Genomic DNA, 19,469 nt, shown 5'->3' on the forward strand with positions numbered 1-19,469 from the left:
AGAATTTGCATCTGCACAATCTAAACAAGAAAGAAGACAACAGCAGTGGAGTGCCAGCCGACAGCGCGCCACAGGCAAAATATGGATTTGCAGCTTTGACATAACATAAAAGTATAGCTGATCTGTTCAAATATTTACACACAAATTATTCAAATGCAAAGCGGCGTGTTTTTAAGCATTCAATTATGTTAACCCATCTTTAAGGCGAAATGTCACATTGTTTGTTGTATAACGAGACAAAGTGGTAATGCTAATTTATAATCTTGTAATTTATGTGCAAAGTCAAACTCTCACTCAAACTACAGCTGAAATTTAAATATTCCTCACTTGATGTAGTTTGCATGCATTAAATTTAATTTCACTTATCCTTATTATTTAAATTATGGGAGAAATTAAAAGAGAAAATTAGTTGGCTTTTTTTAATGAACAATGGCAGTTCTCAAACTAATTTGAGCTGAGTTTTGGTAATTTTCTGTGCCGTAATTAAGGGTAATTTGAATCCTCACTTGTATTTACTGTGTTATTAAAAAGTGCTCCTCTCAGTCATGTCAGTGCCATGTTACATCTCTATGAAGTGCTAAAACTAAGCTGGAGTTTATCCAGATTAATACATTTGCATGGGAAATGCAATTTGGGATTATAATTAATCTAAAGTGACACTATAGATTAAACTGACAATGTAAATGAGGTATTAGATGAGCATATTCCGCGGAAAACAGTCTCATTCTACAAGCTCTAGTTTTGGAGCTAAATTGAGTAATTCATCTGCTAAACAGTGCTACAAAGCTCATGCAATAATCCCTTTCTCTTTAAAAGATTCTAATCTTAAAAGGGTCAGCCTGATTCACGTTTCCATTTTGTAACCTCGAAAAAACAATTGGGCCTCCACCATCTGCATTCTATTCAGTCCACATAATGGCTGATTGTCATAGGACGGCATTACCATATCGGCTGGACAGCGAAGAGAAAGGCAAACCTTTGAATCTGCGCACTTCCACATTACATGGCTTTATGCAGTCATTTTCACTTCGGTTCACCTCACAGAAAAGCTATGCAGGTTATTTATTTATTTAGCATCATACGCCTGGCAAAGAGTTCCAGAATCAGTCCAAGCAGGGTGGAAAAGCACATGGAGATGTTAAAAGTCCAAAGAACACCCAAGAGATAAAGGGATAGCAAGCCTTGTGATAGCCTCTTGTGAGTTCAGCATGGTCACTGCACCTAATTTAACACACCATGTTTAAGAAATATGTTAAATAAATATACCTGCTGTACTTTATTCCAAGACACTATAATACATATGTGAGTGCATGTTTGTGTATATGTACAGTATGTGGAAGAATATGTGTTTCTACTCCAGTGGGTGTGCCTGTACATTTACAAGTAATAGGATCATAACAACCTCTATATCCTAGTCTGTATATGCTTGTACAAATTTATATTTGTGAATATGTTTATAAGCGTACATACATGAATGAGTACACACATATCTTTTAATTTGTATGGGTATATATTTACAGTACATATGTACAGGCATATTATGTGTATGGGTGCATATTATAACATTAAAACAAAATATACAGGCAGTGTACGGTGTATTGGTTAAGGCTTTGGATGCTGTGGGTTCAAATCCTGCTACTGACACTGTGTGACCCTAAGCAAGTCACTTCACCTGCTCGTACTCCAATTTGAAAAACAAAAGAAATGTAACCAATTGCTTCTCAAATGTTGTAAGTCACCTTGGATAAAAGATGTCAGCCAAGTAAAAATAATATCTATTTTTATACGTGTATGAATGCATAGCCAAGAGATAGTGTGTGTGTGTGTACTTGTGAGTGCATACAGTATATACAGTATCTGAAAATGTGTGTAGGTATTTATATCACATATATGTATAAATTATTCCCCTTGTGTGTATGTATGTGTTTGTATGTGCACACCTATATAGTAAATATAATATTTGCAAATGTATTTTAGGTGTGTATGTCAGTACATTTATATCTTTATTATGTGTGTATGCATACATGTGCGAGCACATTTATTTATTTGAGTTGGCATGGGTATTAATTATGTCTGTGTCTACACATATACACATGCAGTTCCAGATATATATGTACTTACATGTGTAATATATACAGTAAGCATTCATACATCAAACAGTAAATAGCTGTGTGTGTGGATATTGTGTTATTTTATCCTTTCCCAATACTCCCTTCTCCACCCATTGTCTGTGTATGTGTATTTTCTATTTGCCGTACAAGTGTGTGTGTATATCTGTACTTATTTCTGTAAATGTATGTATACTTGGGGAAAGACACATGCGCATTTACACAGAGGGAGAGCAAACTATAAGAAAAATCAATAAAATATTTAAGGTGACTGCCTTGATATACCACGCATCTGCTTCCTGAAGGAGGATATTCAGCTCACCTTCAAAAAGAGAAACAGAAGTCAAAAGAAGGCTGTCTTGAAAGGAATTTATTACACAACATATGTTAACATTTTTTTCTTTGTCCTTTTATTGTTACTATCTTTATGGTGGTTGAAAAGACAGAAAGTCACAGTGTAGAAGTGCAATACACAGCACAGACTGATATGACTGACTTTTTGCCTGGAGTGGAAATTAGGAAAGCTACACACACACACACACACATATAGATATGTGGGGTGGGCCGAAAAAGATTTACAGTTGTGAGTATGTGAAATACAGAGTTTATTCTTGTATTATTATGTATTTATTCATCATTGTATTATTTGTACTATTTGTCTTATTTCTTTTCTTCTTCTTCTTATTGTTATTAGCAAGTAGAAGGACATGAATAAGTAAGAATAACATGCATGTCTTTTTCCATACAAACGACTGTAAACCTACTTTTGCCCACCTCTATATATATATATATATATATATATATATATAAATTACTTGGCTTAGTACAAAGGTTTGTACAAAGGAACTATATAAAATTAAGCACTAATGCACTGATTACCGAAATTTGAGGCAGATTTTAAATTCTAAACATACACATGACCGAGTAAGGCACTACAATTTGAATTCGCTAGACTTTTACATAAATATGCCATTACAAATATTCATTAGTTTCACTAGAAGCCTTTACATCATAAAAAAAAAAAAATCACTTAAATTGCAAAATAAAAGTAATGATTAGCTGAAAGGAACCTCCACCAAAAATCAGTGGAAATCTAAGCTTTAGGCCAGTAATGAATGGGCAATGGAAACAGACACAGGGTCTTAATATTACTACTGAATATACTACTCTTTTTTTTTTTTGGTTATCCTTCTTTACTGCACCACTGATAGATTTAATCAAACGGTCTGTTTTTAACCACTTCAGACCATTTCCAGCCGTGCTGATGTAAGAGTATCTGTATATTATGGGTGCACATTTATAGTATGTATTTAGTTTTCACATGCTAACGTTTATTTGCTTGCACACCATCCGAAGTGAAACTGTACTTTAGTGCGACCATGAAATCAACCTTTGTATCTATATAGTGTTTTTGGTGCCCAATCTCAATAGGCGAACAGCATCTGCCTAAAAGCAAAGCAAAGAATCCATTTTAGAGTTGCAAATTAGTGCCACCCCTAATATGGATGCAAAGGTACTCTTGAGTGCTTGTTACCTTTGTTTTCTTTCTTTTTTTTTTCTGCTGCTAGCCCGGTAATTTGGCACCCTATTCCTTAACTACTGGTGGATATGATTTTTGTAGCAACAAAAGGCAGCAGATGTTGCGATGCCACCGCTGTGCCTAACAATAGCTTGAGTCAAATTACTTGGCCTCCTGAAACCTGGGCACTATTAAAAAAAATTACGCGAAATTGGTGCAAAGTAATTGAAAAGTTCCACGTTGCAAAAAATAGAAAGGGTAATTTAACTTGAATGCAGATTTTTGTCCTTTCTTTAATATTAAATGATGTTTTCTGTAAAACAAGACGCAAATGCATCAAATAGAGGCCTCTTCAGATGCTCCTGTCAGAGAGCAACGGGAAAGATAGATGAGCACCTCAACTAATAGGCTCCAACCTGTTTCAGCATTTCTTCTGCTTCACTGAATCCAAGATAATGTAACTAGGTATAGCGTGCAGTAAAAAGATCCAATGTAATATTCATTTGGACCATAGATTTCCATCTCATACATAAAAAAGCATGTAGGAATTCATATTGGCCAAATCAAACACAACAAAAGCCTGAGGTATCAGTGCCAGATGCTAGCTCTCGCTTGGCTTTCCAGGTTTATTTGAGTTTTGTTTTTGGATTGTTGCTTTTATTCATGTATTCACCTCAAAGAAATTGGGGGGGAAAAAAAAAGAAACAGCATTCTCTAATAATTAAAATAACTTGCAATTGTTCCAGCTGAACCTTTAGCAGTTCGAGATAAGAGACAAAAAGGAGAAATTAAAAAAAAAAAAAAAACTAATTTAAGGGTTACAAGGGTGCACCACTATATTAGAAAAATATACATGAGTGGTATCTAATCCCACGCTTACGCAAAATTAATATGTCATCACAGGAATCACAAGTACAGCAAAGATTAATGAAAGGCGCTTAAAAAATTACAAGCAGGCAAACTGATTTGATTAAAAAATAATCTCACTGGTCATTCTGTAATATTCTTCAACTTATCTGCATCTATCCTGTCAGATGGTTATGATTAAAAATAGGTCAATGGGAGGCTACTGATGGAAATCACATGCAATACACACATGCAGTGATTATTAGCAAGAAGGACCGAACTGCAAGAAACGAAACGAAGAGCAGGGCAAGGGAGCAGGGGCGCAGCGGCAGAGCCTTACCGGAATCCCTCTCGGCCGGCTTGCCTTCTTTGCTGTCTTTCTCGCTCAGGTCTTTGTCGTCAGCTGCTGCCGGCGTGGCTGTTTTAACGGGTCCATCCGAGTCGTCCCCTGGTTCCTCTGCAACTGAAGACATACAAGCGGCCCTCGGTCAGTGCACTTCAGTAGGTATAAAAGAAGCGATTCCCCCCAACAAGTAGCATACTTAATGCATGGGAGCGCTCACCTGCCTTGTGCTTTTAGTCAGTTTGGAGCAGTTAATTGGAAAAAACACAGTTTGCTGTGCTTGGCCTTTAAAATATTAATGATCAGATACATTATTGATGATAAGATGACCAGCTCCAATTAAAGTATATTTACATTAATGTTGCTAGTATAATACTCTTTCCACACAAAAAAAAAAAAAAAGAAAGAAAATTTGTTCCTACAATATGGCGCAGGATATAAAATTCAACCACACTTTAATTATTCCATTTCTTTTTTCTCGTTCTGAAACGATACTACTACTACTACTGCAGGGAGTAGGGTAGGGGGGTTAAGGGGTTAGGGATAAGGCACAAACAATGAAGCAAAAACATGGATGCACATAGAAAAATATACCTATCCCACAACGCCTTTCTCCTATAGGGGGCGCTCCTACTGCCAAATAATGGTGCTCCCTTTGCGTTTCTACATCACACACCTCTCCGCATTGTTAGCACTAGACAGATTACAAGGAAATCTTTGCTGTAGCTGACCCCTTGTTTAATAATTCTGTGTATCTTAGCTATGCTGCTAGTGGATTAATCTGTTTATGCTGTTAGCTGCTAGGCTGAGGCTGTGCTGCTCTAATCCGTGAAAGGCCCACTGTTCCCTTTCATCCTGTGATCATTTGTCTCTCACTGCGCTGATGTCACATTTTAATGAATTTTTAGCAGTCTGAGTAATGCCAGATAACCAGGCTCCCAACTCCCCCAGCACCACATGCTGGTTCCACTGCAGTGTAAAAATAAAAATCATATTTGTAGGACCTGCTAAGAATTAAATAAATTTGGAGCGGGAGAGAAAATGGGGCTCAAAGCGCTGTGCTCATCACTTTTATAAAGCCTTAATAAGCATATAAATTGACCATGATATGGCAAAAAGGTCACCGTCACATTTCCATACAATCACCCACCCGGTCTCCATTTGGCGAGGCGTCCATGGTGGAACCCGACATAATTAACCCTTTCGGATCCCACTTCTCCCACACACCAGCCCAGCCGCACGCACGCACACACACACACACACACACACATACACGCACGCATGCCATCCACGCCGACATTTTAAGTGCAACACATTAACTGGAAATTATATCCAGCATAACATTTAATCGCAGATGCTGAAAGTGATTGAAGGGAGAAATCGCGGCGCACTCTGCTCCCCGATGTTTTATTAATAATATTCTGACAGCGGGATGAAATATTTCCTGTCATACGTTGCAGCTGTGTGCAAAAAAAAAAAAAAATCAAAACGGATTTTTTTTTTTTGTTCCTGGTTGGTGATGCTGAGCACACAATGGTAAAGGGGGTGGCTGTTAAGGCACCATATTTTGTACCCGAGTTGAGCCATGCTTTCGCAGTACAACACTTGCCTTTCAAATGTTTTGCGTGACTAACTGGGATGCAACGGTGACTATAAAGCATGTGCAGTAGCCAAGGCACCTAAAACAGGAGCAGGGAAAGAAGGAAGGAAGAGACAGGAGGAGGAAGCCATGCATGCGCGCTGGCTGCTCCAGGTTTTTAAGCTCTGTCACTCCTGACGGTTAATCAGAACAGAGAGTCTCGGCAGGCTCCCGCGTCACAGTAGGCAGAGAAGGGCTGCATTTGTAAAGGTGGTAGGGGAGCACAGTTTGGGCTGCTGGGAGGCTGTGATCATGACCACGTTGGGCCTTGTTACTACACACACACACACACACACACACGCGCGCAGGCACGCGAGTCTCGCCTTCCGCGTCAGGCCTCGGGGCCTATTCCAGCCAGTGCCAGCCCCCTTGTCTTTTTCTCCCTCTTGCCCTTTTACTTTATCCTCCCCTAACACCCCCTTCCCCACCCAATCTTCCTTTAGCTGGATTTACTGACCCATTCCCCTTGGCTTGGAAATGAAGTGTCAAACTGCTACCGAGTGTCTTTACCTCAAGGGGACATAAAATTTTTAAGGCTATCGTGGACTGCATTAATAAAACATGGAATGTCAGGCTGGAGAAAAGGCAAATTATGAAGGTAGTAAAAAGAGCGGCTATCATCTGGGTCTCATCAGACAATTTTTGTAGGGTGTTCTGCTGCCTTTCTGGTATGCGTTCCGAGAACGAGAGAAATTCCCAGACATACTTTCCTATACATCATCATGGTGTCTGACCTCGGCCTGACCCTGGCAACAGTTTGAGTAATCTGAATGCGAAGAAAGGCTCTGTGTCAGCAGCGGGGAGAGATTGTGGGATAGTCTTTTGCCCATCAACTTAATCGCTAACAGCAGTACTGGGGATAGAGCTACACAGGCCCCACCAAGCCACAAACAAATAACCCCTGGAGGTCAAACTGCCCTCCTTATGTGATTTTTTTCTGCCTACTGGTACTTTCTTTGAAGTGAACAGGCGGGTGGTTGCGATGTTAAAGTGAAGCAGACCTGTGGATGACTTTCACTAAGGTGAACTTCTAGGGAACTCTCCAGGTTTTCTCTAACAAAATTTTGTTGGCTTAAAATGCATGCAGGAAATTAAAAAAAAAAAAAAAATTGAAATTTGCAAATTCAATCCATGCCTGTCTCAAACAAATCATAATTACACAACATTACAAACAATTAGATGTATATAAATATACACAGTATGCTATCATTAATTTACAAGATGCCAAGTGAAGTCTCGCAGGCATCTTTTTTAAAATGGACTTCAAAGTTACACTTCACTGCCACGAGCGAGCCGTTTTTAACCATCGAGTCCAAACATCCTCAGTTCCGCCATCTGAGTGCCACTCTGTATTCAGGGTTCTGTTGCAAACCAGCTGTCAAACAGATGGACAAAGTATTACTTTTACTTCATGATCTGCATTCTGATGGACTGTTATGTCTGCTTTAGTGTCGGTATCAATCAACACCTTCACTAATTCATCTTGCAGAAAGAGCTTTTTGATTGGGCTGACTACGAAAGAAAGGCAAGAAGTAAAGATTTAGGGATGGAGGTGATTAGCAAGAAGCTTTCAAACTGCTGAACACCTTGCAATAAAAACAACATTGGCAAAAAGATTTTCAGTGATACCATATGTAACGCGATATAATACAAAACAATTCAATAGCTTTGATACAATTTGATGAAATGTACTACAATGGGACACAGAAATACAAATGTGGAGTGAATAAAACAGATTCTGTCAGACTGGCAACTGCATTTTTAAACAAATTTTAAAAGACTAGTTGTGATATCCGTCTAAGATGGGTTCAAATCTAAGTAATCGGTGTAGGCCTCAGCATATTCAGCATTACCATTTGCAGTACACCATTGATTGAAATGTTACAGCATTTGTATTGCAAGTAGTAATAAAATGTGTTGCATTTTTCATTCCAACAGATGGCACAATCACAAACATTAGCGCTGCTTTTAGGAATCCCATGTCAAATGCCCTATAACAGAGACATAACAACCAGACATGTGCCCTTTTATTAAGGTGGATGCCTGTCTGTGAATCACTGTAGATCTTTTTATCCATCCATTGATTTTACAAATTTGATTTCTGCTCTACAGGGTTGCAGGTAGCTGTTAAACTTTTAGCTCAGCGGTTTAGAGAATGTCACTCCATTACATGGCAGAGGTTTAGAGAATGTCGGTCCATTAAATGGCACATTCTCTGACATACGTGTGCACACCGACTCATATCTGGAGAAAATGGATTATGGAATGATGCTGATATGAATCTCTTTGGGATGTGGGGCGAGACCGGTGTGTCGTGAGATAATCCACACAAGACATGGAGAGAAGATGCTACCTCCACACTGGCCGTCAATGGATCTGCAACTTGAAGCTGCAGAAAGCCTAACTGGTCCTACTAATGGGCAAATAACTAGATTGAATACAGAGACCATTTGCAAGTAACACTATTCTTTCTCACTACCATAAGGACTTGAGGTTGCAAATTATACCTTTCTCTCTTGTTCCAATACGGACCTGAAGACACAATCAGTAAGGAACTCATGACAACGTTATCAAGAAACTGGAGGAACAGTAGCAAAGCCCAGAATGGTTAGCCACAACTGGAAAGATCATAGCATCTTCAGCTGTGCCCTCACAGATGAGTATGATGGCACAGTTCTCTGCTGGAATGCAATGGAAGGGAGGGTTAGGGAAAACAGTACCCTGTAATCTTTTAGGAAAGGATCAAGACCAAAATAAAAATTCAATTTGTTTAAAATAAAATACAAATTATCCAGCACAGATGCACTTAAATATAAAAAGAGGTTTTCAGCCTTGACTAACTGAGCACATCATATCAATCACAATCTATATAATAGCAGGTTTTGCTTGTTGCAGGCTCGAATTGAGCCTTGCTGCAATATATTAGGAAAAAAACGCCAAATTGAAGCTTTACCTAACACAACATTCTGAAGGATTGCTAAAGAGGTAAAAGCCGGGATTCGATAGCATAAAAAAAGAAAATGTTTTAACAAAAACAGGCAATGCAGGCCAAAACAGCTCAATTATTCCTGTTAAAAATTTCATAACCGCCATCTGTCTTAAGGTTACCGTTAGCTTTGTACACCTTACATTGACATGTATGGACAGGGTGGTAGAGTGGCAGCGCTGCTGCCTTGCAGTAAGCACACCAGGGTTCTCGTCTTGTGTGGAGTTTGCATGGTCTCCCCGTGTCTGTGTGGGTTTCCTCATCATTTTACAAAGACTTACAGGTTTGGTGAATTGGCAATGCTAAATTGACCCTAGTGTGTGTGTGTGTGTGTGTGTGTAAGAGTGTGGTCACCGTGCGATGGACTTGGGATCACTCCAGGGACTGTTCCTGCCTTGCACACCATGCCAACTGGGATTGGCTCCAGCCCCCCATCGCACCCCTGGGTTATAAAATGACACAACATATTATCACTATGAGAAACTTATGAACCTAAATGAAATAAAGTCTTCATTATTAGTACTAACAATAAAACAATAACCAGTTGTCGGCTTCAGGTTAATGTCCCCGGTTACATGCTGATTTCTACTCCCTTACGGACCCCAAATCACTAAATTTCCAGAAGTACCTGAAGGCAGTTTCTATGAATATGTTGGACTGGTTTCTTCAATTCAGTGAGCCGCCATAATGACGGAATACGTAGGGAGAGTGAAGTAAAAAAGAAGGACCATGTGGAGGATGATACAACATAACCATCTTGACATTTTCCGAGCCCTTTTTTGTCTCTGGGGCAATATATACTTGTGTATATTTACCCTAATGACTAGTGGCTAAGACCCTGGACTCTTAACCAATAGGCTTCTGGGTGAGTTCGAATGTCTGCCTCACTTTGTGATCCTGAGCAAGTCCCTTAAATGTTTGTTTTCAAGTGTAAAAATATCGGTAAAGAGTTGCACCCCATCCTGACCTTGTTAAAGTTAAATAACGGCATCAACCAAATATGTAGTAATATATATTACCCTGGAATAGATCAAAGAATAGGTGAAACTGTAAACACACGCATATTGTACAGACACCCATACTGTATATTTTATAAACACCTACACAGTGTAAAGTCTTTCATAATAAAAAATGAGTTTTCGGATCACAGTAGCAATAATATACCCCTGGTTGGTCTTTTACCTGGGAATTAATGATGGAATACGGTGTAAAAGTTTCTTGGCTTTTCCCATGGGCCCAGTAAATGTTCAAACAAGCCATTAACTGGTCAGTAAAAGACTGACCCATTGTACCTTGGTGCTTAAATACAGAGAACTGGAGGATATGCAAAGAAAATCTCGAAAGCACAGCGATTCAGCTTGACCTTTTATTTCTATTGCATTACAGTGCAGCCCTGTAAACCAGAGTCACCTAATCAGCCATGAATCACTGTTTCAGATTGTCTCGGCTGTTTTCATAAGCAATATGCTCCTGTTGATTTGCTTTCTTCAAAGGGAACTAACGGACTGCTGCTGTAGTTTCTACCTGCTCGTTTTCAATTTTTTTTTTTGCATTTACTTTCAGCAATTTGGCTCTGCCAATCCACCGTCTGGCATTCTAACATGAAACGCTCTCTGAAAAGGTGTAACTTGGGTGTGAAAATCTTGTCAGTTTGACTTTCTCATACCCAGTTTTACTGTCATGTTTGCCCCCAGCCCTAGATGGGGTGTAAACGCTTTTTCCCTGAGAAGAGAAATGGGTTTGGATTTGCGAATATTTATAATGAAGAGAAAACCTGACATATGAGGCTCAGTGTGTGCCAGGGCTTTACCTGAGGGTAATGACCTTTGAGTATCGGGGGTCAGCCCAGGATGTTTTTTTACTTTTTGCTTCTTTTTCTTTTTTTTTTCTTTGCATTCTTCTTATTTCTCTCGTTCCTCCCCCTCCCCCTTTTCAATTTTCATTATGTTTCAGAAGCATTTAGATTTTAGCCAGATGCTGCTAATGTACCATGTCAGAGAAAAAAAAAAATTGCAGCAGAGTTGTAGCCTCAGCTATTTTCAGCTGAAAGTGAAACTTTAACAGAGACACTGAATCAGAGTATGTGCAGAAAGTGGCAAACACCGCGATGAGACGACACATCTGAGCAGATGATTAGTAAAGAAAACTTGCGGGGCAGGATTCGACGTTGTCACTACCGCATTTTTTATTTGTTGTTTTCAATTTTCTACAGTACCAATCAGTTTGTAAATTTAATTTTTCACTATAATTTTGTTTTAGTCTCTAAATGTATAAGTATTTCTTGTTTTGGATTTTTGGAGTAGACATTACTTTGTTTATTCAATTCTATGATTTGTTTACTCAGTAAATGTACTTTTATTTATTGGGTTGATTTTTATCATGATACTAGTGAAACGTGCAGATCTATAGATCAAAAATAAAATTCTACAGAAGGCTAGATATAAAAAAGGGCAAACACTCCACCCATTGTTTACAAACGTAAGAACTTACACTTGATTATAAATTCACAACACACATGTAGTGTGTTCTGGGGAATTATCAATAGACATGGAGTTGTGGGAACCAGGCTTTAACTAAAATAAACTTTTCTGCCCACCAGGTTGCTGATACCGAAATGTTTTCGAATTTCCAGAACATATCAGGTCATTAGGTTTTGATTCAGACCAAGATCAAGGTTCTAGGCCTAGCAGTTTGTGAGAAATTGTGGGACAGCGGACGCATACATTATAAAGAACATTATACATACATTATATTTAAGAGTTGTATTTATTATCATTTTTAATTTATTAGTCATTTGCTACTTTACTGTAACCTCGTTTACTCTGTAAATGTATTTTAAAGCACGTGCACTTAGGGGACATGTTCAAGGCTCTAAAATCATAAGTAATACCACCCCGAACAGAGAGGGGGCGCTGTCACTAACTCCTTCTCTTGTTTCTTCTGCAGTTCAGGCACTCACCAGTCAGCTGACAAATGACCCAGTAGGTGCTTCTGCCATGAAGCCCCACCCCTTCTGAGTCAGCACTGTAAAGATCCTGAAGACACCAGAAGAGGGCGTTCATTTGAGCACCAGCTCTTGACATGGAAGGATCGATCCCTTGCCTTACCTTTATTTTGACTGGCTGAATGTCATTTTTTTCACCTTTGTATGTCATTTTGCTTTGCCGTTTTTCTTTGCCCTTTTAACTTTAAAGTTTCTTCTTCGTTTGTAGTAATTATATTTGTTGCTTTGAATTTTACTCTTAAATTTGTCTGCAAATGCTTTTGTATTTGTTACGATTTTTATTGTGGTGGTCATTTGCTTCTTATTGCAATCCTGTTTGCTCAGTGAATGTATTTTTTATTGTTTTTGTCAAGATCAGTTTATAATTTTGATTCTGTTTAGTGAATGTGTTCGTCTGCAGATTTTCTGTATTTTTTTTTTTTTTTTAATATCAGTTTGGATATTTGATTTTGCACTGTACTCTTGTTTCAACTTTATAAAATATTTGTATATGTCATTTACAGTGCTTATTGTAGAGACTGGAAGGTGAGGTATATTTGAGTCTGTATTACAGTCTGTTTATTCAGTCCATTTATGTGTAGTTGCCATTTTCAGTTTTTACTGCTGTACTTGTGAATGGTGCAGTGCCCCCTCATGGTTCCTCCTGTGTGGGTTCAAGCCCTGTACTTGCACGTTCGCCCTGTAATGACTGACTGACTGACTTTGATTTTTCTCCCAAATTCCCAATGACATGTGGTTTAATTTAACTGGGGATTCCAAACTGGCATATATGGGCCTTGCAGTGGACTGACACCATGCCCAGGCTCGTTTCCTGCCTCAAGCCCAGTCCTGATTGGACAGGCTCTGCCACTCTGTGACAGTGAGTTGGATTAAACATTCTTGAGAATCTTATGATTTTTCTTTTCATATTCCACTTTATACTGCAAGCTTATTTGCTCTGTAAATGTATTTTAGTTTTGACATCTATCCATCTACTTTCCTCACCCGCTTATCTAGGGCAGGGTCATGGAGCAGCTGGAGACTATCCCAGCAAGCACTGGGTGCAACGCAGGAACAATTTCCGCACAGGGTGCCACTCTATGGAAGGGTCAGTTTTTATATTTTTAATTGCTATTGTAGGCATCAGTTCAAACTTCAATTTATTGTTGCTAGACTTTACGATACAATAAAAATCTTTAATTTCTAGTTCTGCGGGTACAATATAATCTACAGTACAACCGCACAGTGAAGCAGACACAGTTAATGCCAGAGATATGTTATAAATAATAGCATTAAATATGTTATTTTTCAATATTCACTGTAGTAACCGCCCTGTATAGTCAGTTCTGTATTGCAATCTTGTTTGCTCGGCAGATATATTTGTATTTGTCATTATTAGTTTTAATTGTATTGATCAATTGTTTACTTGTACTGTGTGTTACAATCCCATGTGTTAGAGAATAGAGTCAATGGTGCTTTAAAAAAATAAAACATTGAATGCCTAAGGGATTATAATAGCCACAAAGCGCAAGGTTGTCAGTTCAGTCCCCACCTCTGACTCTCTGGCTGAGTTTGGCACAATCACTTCATCTGCTTGGTCTCCAATTGTAGAAAATCATTAAACCTCTGGAGCTGTTTGTGAAGACACCACACTGAGTTGAGCCGGACCCAGTGTCAATAACAGCATTACGTTTAGGAGATCCTAATCACAGACAAATATTCCTCTTTTATAAAGAATCTCTCCATGACTATGAGCTCTGAAATGGCAGTTTAGGATAAAGTTGATACGTCTTCTTTAACATGGTTTACCATGCTAATGGTGCCACTTTTCGCTATACTTTGGGAGGATTATTCAAAAAGCTTAATGCCAGCCAACCAGATCATGTTAAATGAGTAAATTGAGGGCACTGTGATGGTTAGAGCTACTGTCTTTTTTTTAAATTTATTTTATTGATTTTATTGTAATAATTCCATACAGATAGATCAATTTTTACAAATAAAAATGTAGCTCCTAGGACTTTGATTAGGTTCCAGGGGGCTCCCTTGTTTATGTGATTTCATTGTGTGCAGAGAGGTGCAGATTAAGTGGCTTGGTGACTTTAAACCCACCCAGTGTATTCTGGTGTGTGGGTGCCCCGTGATAGTGATTGGTTTATGCCATCTGTGGCAAAGTTAGACTCTGCACCAACAATTAATCAGTACTGCAAAACGACCCTTGGCACAAGGGTGTCAACATTTTATAAAGTGCCTATCTACAAGACACTTCTGCCATAAAGACAAGAAAGCGGGGATGAGACCACAAAAAATGAAAACAATAAGCCAAACCAGCAGGACAATCACAAGACAGAATTTGAGCACCAAGGTTGTTTCAGAGAGTATGCAAACTCCACATACTGTAAGGAGTGACTGGACTGGGATTTGAACCATATCTCTGGGAGCTGTGAGGCAACATCCCTAATAAACATGCCATCCCATTCTCCAAATACAAGAAAGTAGCAAAAGAGAACACGGCCTGACAACATTTACACATTGTGCTCTTCACAAACAAACTTATTCTGTAGTATGGAATTGTTTTTCTGTTTGCCTTCCAAAAGTGACTGCCTGTCCAGCAAATAACACTGTTAACACTCAATTTAATAAAGACACCAGCATATATATTTATATATAAAATATATATAGATAACATCAAGAAAAATAGATAACATCTGCTTATATTCCAGGAAAAAAGAGGGCTGCTAGAAGAGAGGCCCTGAAAAATATTGTTCTGACAGAAAGGACACTTGTTGTTATGCCTATAAATGAATGTCACTAAGAGGTGGTAAATTCTTCAGTTTAAGAGAAAAACCCAGGAAGTACTAGCATGAAGACAAGAAACGGGATGTTTAAAGCCGGAGTTCCTTTACACAACTTCTAGTCCGAGGGGATGTCAAACTTGACGATCACAGTTGCTGATCTTGTCGCATTAGTGTTTCTTACTACACAGCTAGATATTGTGGGGTACGTCAAATCAGACGACTTCAACACGGTTTTACCCTTCCAAAGTATCTCACACTCACCCCTTTTTCTGACCGGAAGCCTGACGGAGCTGTGAAGAGTTTCAACCCTTTGTTTCTTTTTTACATTCTATTGTGGTACATAAAGCATGACATATCTGGCAGACATGCCCCTTGTCTCTTTGTGAAGTCCAAAACTCCCACCTTCCTTAATTTTCAAAGTTGTTTTATTTATATTTTACTTATGACTGAAAACTCTTTGGTTCTCAATTCTCATACATACAGCTTGCCTTCAAGACTCAAGGCATAAAATCCTGTTTGAATTTGTCTGGGCATTTGCAGACTAGCTGGACTGAGTCACTGGGTATGTCAGAATAGATGACTAGTGGTCACAGGAACATACAGCAGGCTACATCTCACTTACTAAGATTATGTAAATGAATTCTGCAACTGAAAATAACTTGAAAAGTCACGTAATGTGACAAAATAATAATAATAATAAGTTACATGGCCTTTAGTCTTTGGTTAATGAGTTATAAGAACTTGCCACCCTTTAGTTCCCAGTAAGGTAGACCAGTGTCTTACGCCTGGTCCCATATCTTTTGTGATTGGGGTATGATGGGGTTTATGGTTGCAGCAAAACCAGAGGACAGCACAGGGTCACCTAGAAGAATTTCAGAAGGCATTCCTCAATCCAAAAGTAACTAGGTAGATAACAGAAGGAGCCATCTTGTTTCTGGGACTTAAATGTGTGTTTCTAAGCCAATTGGACTTGGAGTCGGGAGATGAGTGAAGGCAAACATTCTTTTGGTAAAAGGGAGTAAGGCCAAGGGAGGAAGACATGGTGGAAGCCAGAGAGAAAGTAAAGCATGGTGAGGATATGGGCGCGGGAGGTGGACAAAAAGGAGCAGGGAGGCTACAGAATTTGTTGTTTTATGTCTATTTGTATATTTCTGTAGTTCCATGTATTCAACCTTCCTTGGGTGGTTTATTTAAAGTAAAGGCATGTTTTGTTTATATACCTTGGCCTCCTTGTCATTCACTTTGGGTTTAGGGAAAGTTTTAAAGCAGCCTCTGTCTATCTCTCTGTCTCTGCATTTACAATGTATAACATTCATATATTTAAATTGTATAATATATACTGTGTGTGTGTATATATATATATATATATATATATATATATATATATATATATATACACATACATATATACACACATTAATATATATACAAATCCCTGAAAAAGGAGAGTCAATGCAACAGGAAGGAATACGAAGAATGGAAGAATGTAGAACTTTACAAAGTGCAGAATTTGCCCCCTGATGTTCACAATGGTCCCTAACTGTTCCACAAATATAAAATTATACAGCTATATAGTGTTTGAGAAACACTAATATATCTTATCATCTAATAGCAAGTGCTCTTTATTTTAAAAACAAAAGTCAATTGGCTCATTTTCAAGTGTAATCGGGGTATGCATTATCTCCAAAAAGACAATAAGCCTCATGAGCATCATTAACATAGCAATAGAACGGGTACATATTTTGCATAATAAAGAAGACGATGCAGTGAGTCTAAGACACAAAAAGTGATAAAGTACATTATTGTTTTGCGCTTCCCCTCATCAAATATAAAGCCTTGACTTATAATAATGCAAATGAATTAGTGCGGGTTTTGTTCTCTTTTACAGTATTCAGAAAAAAAGTCTAAATTTTCTAAATTTGTCGAAGCTGCCTTGTTGAATGAAGACTCCTCCTTTAATGACAAAAGTGTGCTTTAATATCATGATGCGCCCTCCAATGAAGCCGCTACAAAGCGATTCATGCCACTAGGTGTCAATCATACAAGGAAAAAAAAAGTAAATCAGTGGTCCTGTAACCTTGAAAAGCAGGCAGATGCTCACACTTAGGTATTATCTCATAGGAAGTCTGATTGCAAATGCATTCCTTGTAGAAATTCAATAAACCGAGGTGGAAACTGTCAAAAAATATCATTAGCAAGATTTTTTTTTTTTAATTTCTAGGAAAAGGCTCATCAGAAAAAAATAGGTCAAGGTCATTCAAATGTGATCCTGTATCAGTTCCTTTTCAGGTATGGTCGGCAGTACCATGGGAATGTGAATAAGAGGAGAATGCGGCTCGAAATCAAGAAACATATCTACAGTGAAGAGAAATTAAAGACTGCTGGGGTCCCAGTGAATATTACTTTGAATAATGGGAACTCATTTCCATACAATTATTAAGCAAGCAGCATGGTGATACAATGTGAGCACTTCTACTCTGTAGTCCCATGGATTTGTTTCGGTTTACTGGTCTGGTGCCTGCCTTGATGCAGTTCTCTGGGTAACCCAGTTTCCTCCGATATCCCAAAGGCTCACATGTTAGGTCACTTGGCCAGTGTGAGTGTGGATGTGGTTTTGTGTCCTGTGATGGTCTGTATTTGGATGGCATCACAACTGCCTGGTCAGTAAGAACATATAAACGTAACAATGTTAAAAACAAGAGGAGACAATTCAGTCTATCAAGCTTCTTTGTTAACCAAATAGCTAAGTCATCTAAATATCTCCTCCAGGTACTTCATAAAGGTTGACAATGTCTTTGCTTTAACTACATGTCTTGGTAGTTTGTTCCAGATTCCCATGACTCTTTGAGTAAGGGTGTGTTTTCTGGCTTCAAATACACTTCTACTTAATTTTCACTGGTGTTCTCAACTATGTGATTCCCTGTTAAGTTGAAAGAACTCTGCTTGATTTACTTCGAAATTCTTCAGATCGGGATTAGGTCTCCCAATGCTCAAAATTTGACTGCCATGAATGAATAAGGGTGGCTGGACCTTTGTGAGTAGTGCCCTGAGATGGATGTGCTCCTCATCTATACTTGTTCCTGATGCTACCCAGTGACTAAGTGGTTTGGGAATTGAACACATGTGTAGACTACCACCTATCCATACTTGCAGGAACTAAAAGGTATAGCATGTTCAATAAGAATGTCTATGTAAACAGTCAAAGAGTTTCTACACTCATCTGCTTGCTCCTCCCTAAACATGCAGCCTAATCAGCTGGAAATTTTAAGCCAGGTTTGACGTCATGCGTAAAATGAATTTCAGAGCAGCTGATGTGTCTCACTGGATGAGAGATTGAGCTGAACTCAACATATTGATCATAAAACAAGATCATTTTGGTCAGTGAAGAACTCTTTTGACAGGACTCACATACAGCATCAGCCCTGAAGCTATAGTATTTACTTTGGAGTAATATTTATATGGAGTAAGGAATATAAATCAGCTTTATAGCTGCAATTCTGCTTAATGTTACTTGACTCTGCTTAAGTGGAGAAAATGTATGCTTCTTATTATTGCTCAGTTGCTCTGAGAAACGGGTAGAGGTCAAATGTTGTCATTACATTTCTAGCTTATATCTATAGGAATCAAAAGAAAATGCTTTCTAACATACATGTGGGATATTATTGACATTCTATATTCTAGAAGTCATAAAGACTTTACAAATATAAACAAAAAAAAAAGGGCGTGGGTTAGTCGTTTGCCTCAAGATGCCCTGTATGGTTCAGAGCCACCACGCACAACCGAAAAACTCCAAAATATCGTGCATGCAATTGGCCGTGCTTGCCAAGAAAGATTTAGTTTGACTTTTTGGTAAATTCGATACGAGTTCTTACGGGAAATAATGTATAAAAAAAGTAATGTATATTTTTGAATTGTAACCCAAGTAGTCTGGAATTGACTCGGAGCGTGTGCGGCTAAAGCTTCAACTTGGAGAACTTGCAAAAATTAGTAATCTTGCCAAAAATGCAATTAAAAAAAATGGATATTGGCAGGCCTAAATGAGTCTGACACACTGAAGGTCAAACTCAAACATTTGGGCGGATCCCGAAAATAGAAGGCGCTTTAATCTATGAGTCTTTATTTATTCTACCACCAACTCTTGAGAAAATATTGCCCTTGAACAGAATGCAGTGCTGACCACATGCACTGCGATTAAATCTAGCTTAAGGCCAGAAGCCTCTAACTTCAAACTGGCACTGAGGCATGTCTTC

At 38.5% G+C, this 19,469-nt stretch overlaps 1 protein-coding gene across 1 annotated transcript in view; it reads right to left on the reverse strand.

The window, feature by feature from the left end:
- zfhx4 (zinc finger homeobox 4) overlaps positions 1-19,469 on the reverse strand; it is a 222,188-nt gene that overhangs the window by 50,034 nt on the left and 152,685 nt on the right. Inside the window, exon 5 of the mRNA XM_039754220.1 lies at positions 4,814-4,936. Coding sequence (XP_039610154.1) covers positions 4,814-4,936 — 123 coding nt within the window. The remainder of the gene's footprint in view (positions 1-4,813; positions 4,937-19,469) is intronic.

Source organism: Polypterus senegalus, chromosome 5 (genome assembly GCF_016835505.1).
Source record: "Polypterus senegalus isolate Bchr_013 chromosome 5, ASM1683550v1, whole genome shotgun sequence".
NCBI classification, from domain to species: Eukaryota; Metazoa; Chordata; class Cladistia; order Polypteriformes; family Polypteridae; genus Polypterus; species Polypterus senegalus.